Consider the following 19,741-nt stretch of genomic DNA (forward strand, 5'->3'; position numbering starts at 1 on the left):
TTTATTTATTTGACAGAGAGAGATCACAAGTAGACAGAGAGGCAGGCAGAGAGAGAGGAGGAAGCAGGCTCCCTGCTGAGCAGAGAGCCCGATGCGGGACTCGATCCCAGGACCCTGAGATCATGACCTGAGCCGAAGGCAGCAGCTTAACCCACTGAGCCACCCAGGCGCCCGGTAACCTTCATTCTTAATCGGAATTAATTTCTATCATCCTTTTTGATGGCTTGACAATAATTTCAAATAATTATATATTAATATTAATAGCGGGGATTAGCAACTGCCCCATGGGCCAGATTTTATGTGCCCCATAAAGCCTAAAATATTTACCATTTGGCCCTATACAGAACAAGTTTGCTGACTGGCTCTAACCTGAAATTTGAAATATAGTAGTCCCCCCACTAATCTTCAGTTTCAGATACCTGCAGTCAATTCAGTCCAGCAGCAGATGATCCCACTTCTGACACAGTATCAGAAGGTCAACAATGCCCTAATGCTACGTCACAATGCCTGTATCGTTCACCTCATTTCATCTCATTATGAGACATTTTATCACGTCACATAATCACAAGAGGGGTGGGTATAAATACAATCAGATATTTTGAGGGAAAGAGCACATTCACATAACTTTTATCTACTGTATATTGTTATAACTTCTATTTTATTTTTAAGTTATTGTTTTTAATCTCTTACCATGTCTAATTTATAAATTAAACTTTATCACAGGTTCGCATATCTAGGAAAAAGCATGGTATACCGAGTTCACAGTATATAGAAAGGTACTATCTGCAGTTTCAGGCATCCACTGGGGTTCCTGGAATTTATCCTCTGAATATAACGGGGTCAACTGTATACAAGCAAAATATGATCATAAATTTGACCTTGAAACAACTCAACATTAAACAAGACGACCACCTTATCTCATTTTACAGATGGAAAATAAAACCTGGAAAGTTAAGTTCACATTTGAGGATCATGGGCGGCAGACTGAGAATTCAAATACAAGTTCTCTTTCTGTTTCATTATGCTGGTAATAATTTATGTAGATTAGCTTAGCTGAATTTATTTAACACTGATTAAAAGTGAACTAAAAACATCCTTAGATAGACCAGTGGTTTTTGTTTTTTTTTTTTTTCTCTAGTGCTAAAGAATCTGACAGAAAATCCCAGCATTAAAACAGAATTATGCTGGCTAAAGCAAGAACAGAGGGCTCCTCAAGCCAGACTCCCTTCATTCCCTCAGAAGTGGTAATCAAATGCTATTTTATAGAACTCTAGGGAGCTGTCTGAAGGCATCTACTCCATATTGATCCTTCTATTTACAAAGAGAAGAGAAGAGAACCACAGAGTGAGAGACAGTAAATGCTACCACTTAAATTCAAAGTAAGAGAGCTTATTGCTTGGATTTAAAATGTTCTTATAGACATCTCTGTATTTCAATATAACTTGCAAGTATGATACATAAACTTATTGAAAAATGTATCTGTGGTACCAAAATGGATGAAAGAAAAAGAAAAAAATGCCTAATTTTTATCAATTTCCCATGAATAAAAATTTACTGTCATTTTCAGAAATCATCTTTAGTAACTACCTCATTAGAATCCGGGGTATGACCATTCCTTTTTCCCCTATTCAAGCATATGATGAAAGTACTTTAAAAACAAATAAAACCCTCTGCTCTTTTTTTTCTCCCATATCATATTGGTTGTAAAGGCCAAATATTCTTATTATGAACTGTCTCTAGAACCAATCAGTCTTCCATATTTCCACAGTTTCTAGTTTTCTTAAGGACTATAACACCTTAGTTCTAGATTACATTAACCTACCAGCTTCATATTTCCCCTAACTTTATCTATAGATCAAAAAGTTGAATGAAAAATACAGTTTTATTCATGTTAACACACACATAATTTTGGTTTTTCTATTAGTAAATAGCAGTACCAAAAAACTTTTTTGGGGGACACTAAAATCTTTATATCAGACAACAAATGCAGATAAAAATAACGGATGAAGCATGAATTACACCTATTTGTTACAGGATCTCTTTTGAGTAGTTGTATTTAAAGAGCACAAAAATGGTTTTGTCATGATATATTACTTATACATTTAATATTGAATTGTTATATACGAAAGTCATGCTCTAGTATGTCAAATGTTCTGCACAAGTAATTTACTTCTATAAAAAAGACATTTCATTGCTCTATTTTCATTTTTAATCTGTCATACAAAACCATATTGATTTGATACAAATCAGATAATTTTACTGAAGCAGAGCATTTTTTCAAGGATGACTAAGACATTGTCATAACAATTTATTTATGTCTGTTTTTGGTGGGAGCTCCTGGGATTTTAATTCAAATCTCAGACGCGATGTCATTTTACTAGTGTCTGAAATTTAAATGCAAATAACATATGATTCAATAGGAAATTAGATCTTAAGCATTCCTTAAAACCAGGTAATTTTCACTTCAGACAAGCCCCAAATTAATCATGTAAGAAAGTAACCTTTTTGAGCAACTGTCAACAAAAGAGAAAACAAAAGCAATAATGACTGAATGCTAAATTGTAAATGGGTTCAATTTTATGATAATTGATAGTTAGGCAAGACTATTTAGATGCTTAAAATACAATGGGAGGACTTGAACTCCTTAGCTATCTTCTTTCCCATCCCTGAATACTGAAGTAGTGAGATTTCACTATACGAAGTGATTTAGTCATAAAAATACATGTTCATTATTACTGCCCTTTCCTTTATAATTAAATTATCAATGTTTAACCAAACAACAAAAATAAATTAGTTCCGTTATCAAGACAGAATTGACAAAGACGAGTTTCACCAGATTTTAAAGTTGTGTCTTCAAATTTTTAGCTGATACTGTAGATAAAGTGCATCTGAATTATTAACTTAATATCTAGTAGGAGATGACTAATGTATCTAAGAAATTTTAAAACCATAGTTACCTCTCACCTTAAGTGAGTCATTTTGACAAACAAATTGTTCTTCATCCCTTAAGTCATTTAAAAGTATGTTATTTTAAGGTACTTACCTGGCAAAATATGTATTTCAAACATAGCAACTACTTGGCAAGTATATTATAGAACAGAAATAATTAAACAACAATCAGTAGATAATAGCATCAAATACTTAGAAAATAAGCCAGATTCTTATAACAAGTTAATAACCCTAAATGTATAGATACGAATTGATTTCAATTTTTGAACTTGAACATCTGAACTCCACCTTTTATAGGGTATTATATAAGAAAACCCTAATTTCAAATATGTAGGAAAATCTATACACTATAAAATATTATTTTTACACTTTAATGTTAATATTTTTTATTATAATTCAGAAAGTTCATTATTTAGAAGTTTGATAATACTAGTTAATATCACCTTACAGTTATGAATCTCTTTTTGTTTAGAAAGTATTTTCCCTAATATTTGTACTAAATTCTCTTAACCTCAAGAGAAGTTGGGGGACTTAAAGTTACACAGATGTAGGTAGCATACCTGGACTCAGTTAAAATACTATCTTCATAAAATCATGCATCTAATATTTTTGAGTAAATAAATATTAATTAACAATCCATTATTTTATTACTAACAAAATAATATATTTTTGAGTAATTAATGAATGAGTAAAGAAGTGAATGAGTAAGTGAATATAATTCTAAACAAATAGGATGTTATGAAAAATCACTTAATTTTCTCTTAAAATGTGTTTTTACCCTAAAAAATATGCTAATTACCAAATCATTCCTTCTAATTCAACAAATACTTGAAAAAGCAAAACTAATACAATTCTATACAAGTCATATGCTTGGTCACCATACAAGTGATGCCAGTGTTCAATTCCTGAGAAGCCTAGAGTTACTTTTACTATATTCATCCTTCAAAATGAACTCAAATGTCACCTGCTCTCAGAAACTTTCTCTAATCCCATATAAAGATAATCCCTGTGCTAAACATTCTGAAAATTCTGTTCATCCCTCTACTACAGAACTAATCACCTAATTTAGAGTAACCCATTTCTCTGTACTGTGAACTTCTTGAGAGTCAGGACTGTATATTTTATCTTTAGAACCCTAATGCTTAATACATAATAGGCAATCAAAAATAGTAATCAATCAATCACTCAGATGGGATTTATATAAGTTTCAAAAACAGGGAAGAGTCCTTAAAGAAGCATACTTAACATAATGAAGTAGTATCTTTAATACATCATATAATACTAGAAAAATACATAATCTAGAGATCATAAGTTTGATACAGCATACATTCAAGTATATACACCTAAACTTTCCACAAATTGCTGTGTTGTTTCCTTTGTGTTTGTAATATTAAACTCTTCCTATTCAGTTTATCTAAGTCTATACTAGATTACCAGCATAAAAAGAAGAAAGAAAATAATTTTAAAATATCGTGTGAAATATATAAGTCCCAATATTAAAAACTTAGGAAAATCAAAATCCACAAAAAAGACTAATGAACATTTATATATCATCTAGGATTAAAAAGTGGGTTTTAAATACCTCATTTACTAGCTCATACTAATACTTAAGATGGTACGGTGTTAATGATAAAGCTTACTGAAGGAAAGGTGTGAAATAGGATTAAGATATATTTAGTATATATATATAAATGATAAAAACAATTTATTAAAGAATAGCATTAAAATTTGATAATAATAACCAAGAAGTATATTACCTTGAGTTATAAATAAGTCTTTTAATTATTTGCAAGGATATTTCAAAGAATTCCAAGAACCATTCAAAACTATGGAGCTTTTAATATATCTGGGATTATCCACTGAATACAGAGCATCAATTTATACAACAGACATCTATTTTTCAATTAAAGTGAAACATAATGCAGTAATAATAAATAATGAGAAAATGGAAACAGTTTGCTAAAACTGAAAATAGTAATGTTAAAATCTGGTTACTGTAGATTGTTATTGCTAACCTACAGTCAAAATATTTTCTTCTCATTAAATAATTAACAAAATCACTGGAAACTTTAAGATTTTAATCATTAATGTTAAGTTCTTACTTTTATGACCTTACAACATGCTCTGCATAATTAACAGTGCATATATATTTTATCTTCCAAATCAGGAAAGGAAATTTCCTTTTAAGGAAGGGTATCTGGTCTTTGATTTTTACCTATTACCTTGCCTTGAACAGAGCAAATGCTTAATAAATATGTAACAGACATACTAAATCCTATAAACTAAAATTAATAAGTCTAGTGCTGCATACTGTAATATGTTTTAAATCTTCTATGCTCCTTATAATGTTCTGAAATATCTCACCATAGAGCTGTGACTATCACACCCTTTTTAAATGTTCATGTTCAGTTACAAACCTTAAAAACCTTGTCTGGCTAGATGTAACCTTTACAATTTTTCAAGCATAAAATAAGTGACGAAAAGATGTACTATAATTTCCAAAAAATTATCTATTTAGTATGTGTCAGTCAATTATTAACAAATATTTAAGAATACCTATCATGTTTGAGGTATGGAGCTCAGATAGAGAGATAAACATTCTAGGTACACACTACCAAAAATCTGACAGGGGTGCTTGGGTGGCTCAGGCACTTAAGCATCTGCCTTTAGCTCAGGGCATGGTCACAGGGTCCTAAGATGGAGCCCTGCACATTGGGCTCCTTGCTCAGTGGGGAGCCTGCTTCTCCCTCTCCTCCCCACTCCTACGCTCTCTTGCCATCTCTGTCATTATCTCTCAAATAAGTAAATAAAATCTTAAAAAAATATATAAAATCTAAATGAAATCTCTCTCTCCTTATACTTTTTTATCTAATTTTTAAAGTAAGCTACAAAAATAGTCAAAAAATTTAAAAAAGTAAAGTAAGTTGTGAATGGGTCAAGTTTTGTATACAGTACTACCCTTTAATCTTTCATGAATGTAATACACACTAAAAGTGACAAGTAATTCAAAAAGAGTATGAAAACCATCTATTATGATAACAAATCCAGGATTCTTGCCAAGAAGTGAGAAATTATACTGACAGAAGCAAGATGAAATTAAACCAGGATAATGTAACATCATTCATTTAAGTCAAAAAAATTTTTGAATGATGCAATGAAGATGGCCATGCTAAAATAAATATGTAGACCATGGAAGGTAGTAGTTCTATAGTCCGTGTTGGTTAGGTCCCATTGAAAGGAATTGTTAGAAAAAAGCACAGACTCTAGAACCAAATTGCTTAAGTTTAAATTTTAACTCCACCATTTACCAGCTGTGTAACCCAGGAAAAATTATTTGACCTTACTGAGACTCAATTCTCTCATCTGGAAAATGGGACTAAGAATAGTATCTATATCATAGGGCTATTATAAGAATTGAGTGATTTAGTATTTGTAAGGTTCTTAAAACAGTGCCTATACACAGTAGATTCCATATAAATAATAGCTAATAATATTATGAGAGTATTAGATTGAATTCAGGGTAATGCCCTTCAAGAGAGACAAACCAAAGTATATTTAAAGAAATAGTTTTTAATCTTTCTTAGGTCACCAACCCTTTAATAGTTACAGAACTTTATCCAGAAAAAAATTGTATCATTACTTTTAAGTGGTTTGTGGACCTCCTGAAAGCAAGTTATGATCCCAAAGGTTATGGGTAGCACAGTTTTAAAATTCCTAATCTATAAGAAGACAAACAAGGCGGTAAGAAAGAATGAGGTCTGGTAACTATAATAAAGAGACCAGTTAAAGGACTATACAAATATTTGACTTCAACATACTTAGAGCATGATAGTTGTCCTCAAATTAAAAGCATGGCCTCAATAAAAAAGTACTCAACTCCAGATTACTGAATAAGGTGTTAGTTATTGGAAGGAAGACTAGTATTCAGAATAAGAAAGAATACAGTCTAAGTCCCCATCTCCTAGGAATATAGATTTCAATGTTAAAGAAAATGAACTAGATTAACTCTAATGATCTCATGTAAAATTCATTCAGATTATCAACAACAGAATGGGTCAAGAACTACTGGTAGGCACTAGAGACAAAAGTGAAGAAAATAATCAAAAATCCCTATCCTGATGACTCTACATCTGGTTGGCAGAGATACTGTGGCCACCAATCTGGGAAAACATTTTTCAGAAAGAAGCAAACATGTTTACCAGTTTACTTTCAAAGTATCTATCAGGGAATATACTATAGCTATCTCTTAAAAAATAATAGTTTTGGGGGCTCCTGGGTGGCTCATTGGGTTAAAGCCTCTGCCTTCGGCCCGGGTCATGATCCAGGGGTCCTGGGATCGAGCCCTGCCTCAGGCTCTCTGCTCAGCAGGGAGCCTGCTTCCCCCCTCTCTCTCTGCCTGCCTCTCTGCCTACTTGTGATCTCTGTCTGTCAAATAAATAAAATATTTAAAAAATAATAATAACAATAATAGTTTTTTTTTAACACAGCTGCTGTTTTAACATAAGATACTGAGCAATTTTAAATAAAGTATTTTTTTTCTTTAAAACAAGCTTACTGTTCCACAGCATAATTAACACAAACCTGGAGTTGTTGAAAAAAAAAAAAAACAAAAAAATAAACTCACTAGTCTCAAACTAACCTAAGATTTTACTGACAGACTTGATATTCGCCAACGAAATACTTACTTATTATTGTAATGAGTATTCTGACTCAAATACTCTTATGGTGGGAGACAGGAATTAGTTAAATAACAGAAGAATAATTAAGAAATCAGAAAAGACTTAAATATTGCTATATTCAAATTTTATAAACTTCCATATTCAAAAACCTAAAGACTTTCTACTATGATAGCAGAAATTTTAAATTTGATAAACAGCTACATACTCAGTATTTACTGATACTTGCAAATAATTATTTTTAACACATATTTATAAATGTTTCAGGAACTCTGTCATAAACTTACACACTTATTTATGGATATGTTTTCATAACCTACTTTCACTAGATACAAAACAAAAGGAAAGCAACACAAAACAAAATAAAAGCAGCCTTCTAAATAGAATGTAAGGTCAAATGTGAACGTGATGGCTAGGAGGAGAAACTGTTACATAATTAGATAGTATAGCAAATCTATGCTCTATAATAATAATCTTGATCTAATGTTCGGAACTGCCAATTTCAGCTTGGTATCCCAATTATATGAAGGGATAAGAAAATAAAGCCCACTAGTATCGAAGAGATGTCTAATAAACTGTTTAAAAATGCTTAACCAAATGATTACTTAAGATAGTGAATTTTAAGAAAACTTTTCTTACAATAAAAGAAATACCTAAAAGCTATGTATTTCATTTAAAGCTGAACTTGTTTTATGAAGATCTACTTGCTAGGCTTAGAAAAACCTTAAGCAACTTAAATTTTGGTAGAATTTTCCAGGAAAACACTGACTGTATGTTTCTATCTGTAGAAATTGAACAGACACATTTTTAAACGCCTCAAAAATAACAAACAGAACTAATGTTAAAGAAATCTAAAGACAAACTAGATGTCTTAAAGGTCATCTTGCAAAAGTCTAATCAGGTTCTTAAGTAACATCATATAATTACCTGTGTTTATTTCCTCTGCAATTTCCAAATCTTCTATTTGAATCATACGATCTAACATCTCTATAAAATGGTCTCTCATTTCTTCGGCTGACTCATCACCAAATTTATAATCACATAACATTACAGTGGATCCCGGAATGGGGACAAAAACTCGGTGAGGGAGGATATGAAACTCTTTTTCAGAATCTGAAGGGAGAAGGAACATTATCAATATTTAGATAGGTCTGTAACTAGCATCCATGATATATTTGTATATGAAATAAATATTAATAAAAATAAAACCTAAAAGGTCTTTTCATGTCTTAATTGATCAGACACAGAATTGCTCTTGCTGAATTCTGCTTTACCTCAATACCCCTGGCCTCTGTAAGGGACTAAATTATACTCCTATAAAATATAAACTTAACCACTGCCTTCAATGTGAGGATATTTTTATTTATACACTGTTTTTTTCTTTCTTTCTTTTAAGTTATATATTCTAGTATTATCCACTGTCTTATGAAGGAATACCCAGGAGAATTTTGTCCCGGGTCTCAGAAATTGTTGTTTTTCTTGTTTAACGGTACAAGCACTGCATTTTATAAATACTTCTCTTCTTCATGCAAGTTTGAAGTCAAATTAGTGGCCCACCTATGTCAAATGTATAGGACAATTTAACAGCATTCCTTTTGCTCTAATCTTACTGCTGACTTCATCTTACAGATCGAGCCCCCTATATCAAGCATGTGTAAGACATCAAGATACATGTTTTCTACACTACTCTTACTACTAACTCCATCCTGCTTTCTTTTTCATTTTCCTCTTGCCTTGTTCTTATTGCTAATATTTTTTATCTTGCTAAGTTGTAATACCTTTCTGTTAACAGCCTTAAAGTATCCTTAGAAAAAATAATCTGAAGCTAAATAAACAATAAATGTTTCATTTTTTGAATACTCACAAAATAAAATACAGTATTTCCCCCAACTTCTAACATTGTCACTGCTCTACATAAACATGTAATTATTGTTTGGTTCAACACCATCATCCTATTGAACTATTAACAAAGAGATTTTGTGTAAAGAATCACCTCTTTCAGCAATGGATATGATTAAGTTGCCAATGAAAAGATCAAGTAGAAAACTAGGGCTCACTTTAAAAGCAATCTACATTTCCTTGTCAAACTAGTGGTAGCTCTACACAATTACAAACAGAAGATGACGAAGAATGCCTTAAGTGTCACAGAAAATGCTATGACTTAAATTATGCGTTCCTGCCAGATTCTGCTTGTCATAGGAGAACTGGGAGAATTTTACTCTTTGACCAGACTGCCTCCTAGCTATAATATTATATTACTGCAATTTTTACTGTAGCATGTATATTGTCCACCCATTGAAATTAGGAATGTATTATTTTACTTTGGCCTATAGTTTCTTAAAAAAGGTTAAGTTCAAAACTTTCAAAGATGGCTACAATATGTATATGTAATTGGCATGCAAAATTTTAAAATTATTTCAAAGTGCATTATTCTATTCTAGTTTTCCTGAAAAAGAAATAAATATGCTTGATATAAAATCAAATGTTAAAGCAGTATTGCAATAATTTTACTCACTGAAAAATAGAACTTATAATTTTCAAGTTAAAAAGTTAAATTAGCCATTTAGTAGCTAAATAAAATCAAGTTTTCTGGTTGATCTGAGATTAAAAATAAGAGGATCTTGTTAAAAACAAAACAAAACAAAACAAAAAAAAACAAAAAAAAAACAACAAAAAAAACACTCCTCATAAAGCATTCTAAGAAACCTTTAGGAATATTCCCACAGCAGAGCATCTAGTAAAACTCTATCTGAGTAAGTTCAAAACAGAGGAAAAAAATTCAAGGTAATGTAAGAACTGGTTTTTTACTGCTTAAGAACAGAATCCTAACTCATACTGGAGTATTATAGAAAATTGTGAATAGTTGATATAGGAGTTGATTCTTGAAGGATAAATAGACATTTGTATGAAACAAAGAGAAGTGCCATCCAGGGAGCAAAATCATGACCAAAGGCAAAGAGGAATACAATTATGTTCTCAGAGGACAAATGGTATGGATGGATATGAATATAGGAATGGAAGAAGGTAAGAGTCCTCAATTTTCACAACAAGTAGGTTATCTGCTGAGAGTAAGTTGGACAAGATTAAATGCAGGCTGAGAGAAGTTCTGGAATACTTGAGGGGAATCTGAGAAGGAGAAGACCATAATAAGCTAAGGGATGACTGGACTTCTTACATTTTTAGTGTCACTGGATAGCCAGAATTCAGACTACGTTTATTTTAAAGATTAGGAATGTAAAGTCAATGTAAAGTTAATATGCCCTTTGCAGACTTCCTTAGGCATGCAAAAATACTCTAGTTCAGGTTAATTTCATGGCATACGTTCTACATTTTACCATATTACAAATCTATAAAATCTTACCAGTATAGAAGAAAGATGACCCAAGTAAAATAAAGACCAAATCTAAAATCTAACAATTTGGTATACATATGTTCAACTTCAAATTTTATGTTTGTTTGTATTATTACACTTACAATTTATTCTTTTATCTTGATATCTTAAGATCAACTAACATGTTGCTGAAATAATTCTATCACTAAAGTTTAAAAATATATGTATTTATATTTGCTTTCTTTTTGAAATATGATACACTTTCCCAAAATTAAAGTTAGGAAATTTTAAAGACAACTATCAAGTAAGTCTCATTCTTTATCATCTCCAATATAATAGTAACTACCACTTACTAAACATACAGCTTACCAATTTGTACTAGGGGCTTTACAATATCACCTTTTTAAATTTCACAACCTCAGAGTATCTACTGTAATCCCTGTTTTCTAGGTAAGGCAATGGATACTTGGATAGACTAAATCATTGGTCTAAAGCGACCCTGCTAGTTGCAGGGTAGACGTAGAACCCAACCAAGTATGTTAGTCATTTTTTTTCTTTTTAAGATTTTATTTATTTGACAGACAGAGATCACAAGCAGGCAGAGAGGCAGGCAGAGAGCCAGGCAGAGAGACAGGGGGAAGCAGGTTCCGTGCTGAGCAGAAAGGCCAATGTGGAGCTCGATCCCAGAACCCTGGGATCACGACCTGAGCCGAAGGCAGAGGCTTTATAACCCACTGAGCCACCCAGGTGCCCCATTCCAACAAACTACACTGACCATTCTCTTCACACAGGCCTCAAAGGCCACTCAACTACCAGTGAAAATTTTTATTTAAAAAAAATTTTTGGGTAAGATTAGATGATAACCTTATTTTCTAATACATCATATTTAATGTATAAGTATCACAACTGTGATACTTATATCACAGAGCTGTGAGAAGTAACTGTATTGCTTGAACATAAGCAAAAATTTAAAAATACTAGCTCACTCAATATAAAATAATACCAAGATAGTCATATAATACCAGTTTACTAAGCACCGTTAAAATGGAACAGAGTATTGAACTAATGTGTGTAATAGGGGAGGTTTGGCACTAACAGTGAGTACAGTTCCATGTCTCTGAAAATCCTAAAATTCACAGTTCAGTTGTAGCACATACTGTTGCTCAGTAAGTGAAGTAATGTTTAGCACCACAAAGAGTTACCACATACGCAAAGTTAAGTAGTAAAAACAAGGCCGCCCTGACATGAGGATGATATGCGGAATGGGTGCACTGACCAGGTTTTACATACTTCCCAAAACAAAATTCTCAATCTAATTGCTGCATGTAAGACTCAAATTCATGTCTCAGAAAAACTATATATTATTAGTAAATGGAACTTCAGAGTTATTTGTGAGTACAGGAAGGACAAATGTTAAATCTGGCAATTATACTAATCTATCACACTAGGAATATAAAAAAGATTATGATTAGTCCACCAAACCTAATATACTATCTATCAATATAGGTAACAAGAAGTTAATTCTACAGTTACACAGATTTTTTCCTATTAACATAAAAATATTCCCTTAACAAGCTAATGTGTGTGTTTCAATTATGTACATATTCAACTGTGAATTGCAAGTGCACTCAAACCTGACTGGTAGGAAGGCAGAGAAAAATGTGTACCTTCCAGAAGCATACTCAGTATTATAATTGTGTTTTTGAGTAAAAAAATTATTATTAATACAAATTATAGAAATGGTATAGTTTACACATCTCAAAATGGAATAATATAAAAGGTTAAAACACCATAGCCTAGGCTTTTTAAAACCTAATAAAGTGTTAGAGTAATAGTGAGTATATAAATTAGTACTCAAAAAAATTTAGTCTCAATAGAGAGATCAGTTCCATATATGCCACAATTTCTAACTATTAAAATTTATTATAAATAAACTAATATTTTTATTTTGAATAATTTTTTTAAAAATCTCAGATTTAATTAAAAATATTAGCTTTAAATTGTTAATAAAAGGGTGCCTGGATGGCTCAGTTTAAGTGGCTGCCTTCGGCTCACATCATGATCTCAAAGTCCTGAGATCGAGCCCCACATCTGGCTCCCTCCCTGTTCAGTGGGAAGCCTGCTTCTCCCTCTGCTGCTTCCCCTGCTTGTGCTCTCCTCTCTCCCTCAAATAAATAAAATCTTAAAAATAAAATAAAAATAAAAATATTAACATAGTTTACCCATTCCGGCAGAAATTTATGCAGAATTTTTTAAAAAAATCCTCCCTGAGACTGTTAAATGTTGACAAATTTGTTATTATACGGGGTTCCAAACATTTTTTTTTGGATGGCAATTGAAAAACTAAGAAAATTAATTCTCATTCACTAAGAAAAGTAAAGATGCCATATTGTCATAAAAGATAGATCTAGGTAGTTACAAAAGATGACGTATCTATTAAATTTTGACATCCTATTACTCTATCAATTGAATACACGCAAAAAATGTTCTTAATTTTATACTCATAACTTTTTTTTCTGGTATTTCATTCAAAAGCAGATCTTCAAATAGCATTTCACAACGATCTGTAACTGTATTCAATATATCTCTCTTCATTGCCTATGAAAAAACAAAACAAATTACAGTAAGAAATAAAACCCATTACTTTAGATTTACACTATTTTATTACCACCCTCCCCCAACATAATGGACTTTCCTATATAATCATATCCACCAAAATAACAGATACATCATTCTATTTTTTAATATCCATTTATTTAATATACTTACTAATCCATTAACAGTTTAATAGCAAATTTGCCTCACCTTCATTTAAATAATTAAAACCAAATAAATTAATGAAATTTCCCATCTATAGAAATACAGCTAGTGTTTCAAATTAGGAAATGTATAACCATGATAAAAGTGCCAGTCATCATTTTAAAAATTTCTGAATATCCAGATTATAGAATACTACCTAATAGTATTTCCAATGAATACTTTTCCTGTTATTTAAAAGTTTAATTTCCTGCCAAAGAAATGATTTCAAATGCACTAATATATCACAATTGTGGAGCACTGAATAAATTTGTATAATCATCAGTTTAACAAAGGCATTTTAAAACAGATATCCTACATATGAAAATCTTGGGACCAATTACATGGTATATTTGGACTAGCCAATAGGTTGGGACTTGATTATCAGTTAAAATCAAATCCATAATTAAGATAGCTGAGATTGAGAAAAATTTTAGGATTTTTGAATGTTACATTAACATGCTTCTGTTTTTCATATACCAGTTATTTCTTTTGTACCTGCACAGCATCTTTAACCTTGGGTTTATTGCTATGGATATAGGCTCTGCATTTCACAGCACCCTTAAGGTTTATAGAGCCGCTGCAGATCTGGACTGTGGCTGTGGATCTGTGGTCTGAATTCAGAAGCTGAAAGACAAAATCTATTTAAGTTCTAATAGCCAACAATTAACTATATGAAACACTTAAACATTATATAAGCCATTTCATGAAGTGAGAAGAAATTTTTGACTGAACCAAGTGTTTGAAAATATTTCCCATAAATTATTAAAAGGCCTTCATACTCCTCCTTACTAAGTTATATATTATTTTCTGAGAATTTTAAATGTACTCTGAAGTTAAACACAACTACATCTGAATCTTTTCTTACTAACATTACCATCTGAAATACCATTACTTATTTAACATATTCACTAAAAATATTATTATTTGCAGATTACTCATAAACTGCTAAGAGGAAAAGATGTATAAAGAAGATATATATATATATATATATTTGGTATATCATCTATCTAGTAGGAGATACAAGATATACAATATAAGATTTACACAAAAATAACTAGAACACAGAGGTTGTGATAAATTTGGTAAAATGATAAGCAGTGTAAAGACACTCATTTATTTAAACACCTGCGACACTTAACTCCCATAGGCTAAAAGTAATGCTGTATATTCCCCAGCAGCAGAAAGGCAAGTTAACTGTGGTTGTCACCAGAAAATGACATTAGTGGTTGTAAGCAGTCACACTTCCACCTTACAATCTCATTCTTCTGTAATCTAAGGAGTGTTAATTCATGCTTGGTTTCAAGATGTTTCACATATATTTTTAACCTTATTATTTTAATAAATGCCAAAACAAGGAGAGCATTAAAACAGTGAAAGTACTACTGGAAGCCTATAAAATCATTATGGAAACAAAAACTGTGATTTAAAAAAAAGATACCCCACAAATGAGACATGGCAAAAATAAAAATTTTAAGTATACCTAGAATAAATAGGGTCAATTCTGAACAAAACAAATCCTGCAACTTTTTTGCAATAAAGAATAATCAGGAACTGAAGAGGAAAAATGGTGACGAAACTGAAGGACTTAATCTGTAACTACTAAAAGTGCATGAACAGTCAATGCCTAATGTAATTCAAGCAGAGCTAGTTTGTTGTGTGTGTGTGTGTGTGTGTGTGTGTTTAGGAATTTAAACTCAAACATAGTTAAGTTTATTGGTAGAAAATGTGTCACAGACTGAATAGTTCAAAAGGTTCTAAGTCTGTTTAAAAATGTCTTTCATCAAACCAAACAGCAGAGTGACAATGTTCATACTGTATCTAGATTAAGCTTCCTATGATACTTGTAGAGATCATCGATATATCAATAAGCTCAGGGTGGAGGAAGAGTACTTGAACCCCTTATTCACTATGCAGAATTTTACTACTGATGAAGCTGTTCCATTTTGGAACATAATGCCCTATTTTATCTTTTTAGTATCTAATGTATGTTTTATAGTACATAACACATTTATAATATATAATAATATATAATATAATGTAATATAACATAACATATAATAGTGCCCTTATAAATCAGGGCACTATTTTCCAAAAAGGACAAGACTATATATTACAGACTACACATACACACACCTACAGACACACACATGAACACACAGAGAGTTTTTAAAAGATAGAAGGATTAACTTACTCCTTTCTGGTAGAAATGTACCTGTGTTCTACAAAGGTCAATTTCTCTTGGTTTCTTTGGACTTAAGAACAAATTAGTTTACAAAAAGACTCTGGGAACCTAACTTGGTCATAAGTGGAGGAATTTCTGTAACGATGATATGGTATTTTGGGAAAGAAAAGATTCCTTTGGTTATGATGACCAAAAGAAACTTTATGTAAGTGGTAGCACTTGGGGTAGATCTTAAAGTACAGACAGGATTCTGACTGTCTGAATGACAGAGAAAAGATGGCACTGGCAAGACACATGGCTCAACGTTCATAGCAGCAAAAGCCACAGTCGCCAAACTGTGGAAAGGGTCAAGATGCCCTTCAACAGACGAGTGGATAAAGAGAATATGGTCCATACATACAATGTAATATTATGCCTCCATCAGAAAGGATGAATACCCAACTTTTTATCACCATTGACAGGACTGGAGGAGATTATGCTGAGTGAAATAAGTCAAGCAGAGAGAGTCAATTATCATATGGTCTCACTTACTTGTGGAGCATAAGGAATTAGATGGAGGACATTGGGAGAAGGAGAGGAGAAGGGAGTTGGGGGAAATCAGAGGAGGAGCTGAACCATGAGAGACTATGGACTCTGAGAAACAAACTTAGGGTTTTGGAGGGGACGGGGGGTAGGGGTTTGGGTGAGCCTGATGGTGGGTATTAAGGAGGGCACATATTACATGGAGCACTGAGTATGATGCATAAACAATGAATCTTGGAACACTGAAAAAAATAAAGTTAAAAAAAAAAGGACACATGGCTCAGAAAATCAACACAATTTTAAAGGCACAGAAAGTAAATCTCTGAAACAGTAATTAAGAAATTAATGAGTAAGCATGCTGAGGCTATGAAGAGTCTTGAATTAGACTCTTCTAACTAGTCAGTATGGAGCATCTAAGGAATTTTAAACAAGGAGACTAACACAATCAGTGCCTAACCCTTATATATAGTCAATAAATACTTCTAAAAAAAACTAATAAGTAAATAACAAGTGAAAGAATGCAAACTGTGATTCAGATAGGATAATCTGAGGTTATATGCAGGATACATTAGAAATATAGAAGATATTCCAAGAGATATACAAACAAAGGTATCAGGAGTTTCAGAAAAAGAATCACTTTGGACAAGAATGAGTAGATAGAGACCAGTTAAGAGTTACTTGTAATAATACAGGTAAAATAATAACATTGTAAGGCTAGTCCATAAGGAAAACGAAAGATGTACTTAACACTGCAAAGTAAGAATCAACAAGACTTGATGGAAGTTGAGGAGGAAAGTGACATCAAATATTTATTGACTACTTATTACATATTAGTCATTTTAAAGTTTCCAGCTGGCTGACCAGTAGAATGATAAAAAGATATTACACTGTATAATAATAAATATTATTTCTCATAATATTTATTATCTCTCATAATATCTCTCCTATTTTCCCACAGTCTACACATCTACCAACTCCACTTTTACCACTAAAATAATTTTAAGTAAATTAAAAAACCAAGAGGTCATGTAAGTATATCTAGTAAAAAGCATCTAGGTACAGGAATAGGTTTTTTTGTTTTTATTTTTGTTTTTAATTTATTTTCAGCGTAACAGTATTCATTGTTTTTTGCACCACACCCAGTGCTCCACGCAATCCGTTCCCTCTCCAATACCCACCACCTGGTTCCCCCAACCTCCCACCCCCCGCCCCTTCAAACCCCTCAGATTGTTTTTCAGAGTTCATAGTCTCTCATGGTTCACCTCTCCTTCCAATTTCCCTCACAGGGATAGTTTTAAAACAAAGGACATATCTACACTCAAAGGTACTGAGAAGAGAAATTGAGAACATAAAGTTGAATGGCATTAAGTCCAATGACAATTCAGTAAATACTCTGTTGCTAAACACAGAGAAGGAAGAAATTAAAATATCCTCTTATGCAAATTATCGTTAAGTCTATTTTACTCAGTTAAAAACATATACAATATTTGTATTATTTGTACAAAATATACAATAAAAAATATCCTGTTCTGCATGCATACTTTTGGGAATAATTAGTGGCTTTAACTTTTTATTCTTCAAGATATCCAACTTTCAATTCTGAAGAGATGTATAATTTAAAACAACCATATACAAATATAAAAATTGCTAATAATGTGTGATTTTTACCAAATCAGAGGAGGTATAAATACACTTCGAAACTGAGTATATGACAACTCCTGGCACATCTGTGCACACATCTTTTTAAGTTGTTGGAACTAAAATTTGCTTGTAAAACTTATAACCCAAGGTATCACACACATATACATGTTCTTATGTATATGTTATATATATATGTTATATATATAAAATACACATATATTTTTAATTTGCTCTCTACTGGATGCTAAAATTTTAATAGCCTTGAGGCAAAAGACCAAAATAGGTTTTATTAAAATAATGTTTCTTGTAAATAAATTTCCTAGAACCAGACATTTTTTACATGTCACATCTCTAAAATTCTTTGACTCTCTAATTATAAATATAAAAACCAAAACAATTTCATTGTGATTATTCTAAAAAATAAATTATTTCAGATAAGTAGTATTTTAAAATATTTACCAACTGTGTGAGCACTTTGACATCAAAAGTATGACTAGTTGCTTGAACATTTCCTCTAGATTTTTTCTGAAAAAACACAAAAGTTAAAAGCTAGATTACTGAGACTGGAGTAGAATATAAAAGACAATTTAGGACCTATCCTACATATATTAAGTAACTTAGAGGAAAAAAATCTTATCACTTGTTTTATATTGGCTTTTTCTATAGATATGTCACTTTGTATACTGTCTATCAATCAATGTGTACTCTCAAAAACCATTAATTCTCTACTTTTATTCCTCTAAAACAAGGATTGGCAAACTGTGGCCTACAGATCAAAGCCAGACTACCTCTCGTCATTGTAAATAAAGTTTTACAGAATACAATCAAAATCATTCATTTACATGTTATTTGTGGCTGCTTGTTGAATAATTGCTGGAGACCTTGTAGCCCACAAAGTCTAAAATATATACTATTTGCTTTTTTACATAAAGTTCACTGACCCTCGCACTAAAGGGAGAGATTACCAAAGCTCCTCTTCAGATATATCAAAGCTATTTTAGAAGCCTGTATAGATTCCTTCTATAAAATGGCCGAATTTAGTCTTTAAACTGCTATCAAAGTAGAACACGTACCTTTAGTTTTAAGCAAGCAGTTTACAATTGGGAAATTAGAATTTAGATGACACCCCTTTATTCAGGTTTCAGGATTCCAATTAATTCAGAAATAATCTCCAATCATTTTCTGACAAAACATTTATTTGCCCTTTACTTTAAAAGACCTTAAGGGGCAGGCAGGGAAAAGACCTTAGAAATAAGAAGTAGATGGAAACTGTTTTCAGGAAGGCAAGAACTAAAAAAAATTCATCTTTTATTTTTCCTCAAGCACAAATAATTTCATTAGTAAGCTGATTTTCTCTCAACTCACCTGTCCTTCTAACAGATCACTATCTTCATCTTTAACTTGTCCATTAATCAAATAAACACCATTTTCTATTTGCTTAGCCCAGCGTGCAAGTCCATTCTTAAAAGGAACACAAGATGGATATCTTTCAGATATAATGTCATTTCAATTAATATCCCTAGGGCCCACTTTTTTCCACCTAATGTACTGAAATGTTAATGTGGTAATCAGTAATGTGGTATTTATTTCTTGAGTTAACATTTTGCCATTTTTTTCCTTCATATATATATTATTTTCCTT

General features: G+C 31.8%; 1 protein-coding gene across 2 annotated transcripts in view; it reads right to left on the reverse strand.

Annotated features, from left to right (window-relative positions):
* Window positions 1-19,741, reverse strand: part of ODR4 (odr-4 GPCR localization factor homolog) — a 43,476-nt gene that overhangs the window by 3,418 nt on the left and 20,317 nt on the right. The window contains exons 8-12 of one of the 2 annotated variants that reach the window (XM_032862621.1): window positions 19,466-19,561; window positions 18,560-18,625; window positions 14,251-14,379; window positions 13,464-13,554; window positions 8,553-8,738 (exon numbers count right to left, since the gene is read on the reverse strand). In XM_032862621.1, coding sequence (XP_032718512.1) covers window positions 8,553-8,738; window positions 13,464-13,554; window positions 14,251-14,379; window positions 18,560-18,625; window positions 19,466-19,561 — 568 coding nt within the window. Of the gene's footprint in view, window positions 1-8,552; window positions 8,739-13,463; window positions 13,555-14,250; window positions 14,380-18,559; window positions 18,626-19,465; window positions 19,562-19,741 lie in introns of those variants that run through there. The other variant, XM_032862622.1, reaches the window with a different exon arrangement.

Source organism: Lontra canadensis, unplaced genomic scaffold, assembly GCF_010015895.1.
Source record: "Lontra canadensis isolate GAN:19392208 unplaced genomic scaffold, GSC_riverotter_1.0 scaffold24, whole genome shotgun sequence".
NCBI lineage: Eukaryota > Metazoa > Chordata > Mammalia > Carnivora > Mustelidae > Lontra > Lontra canadensis.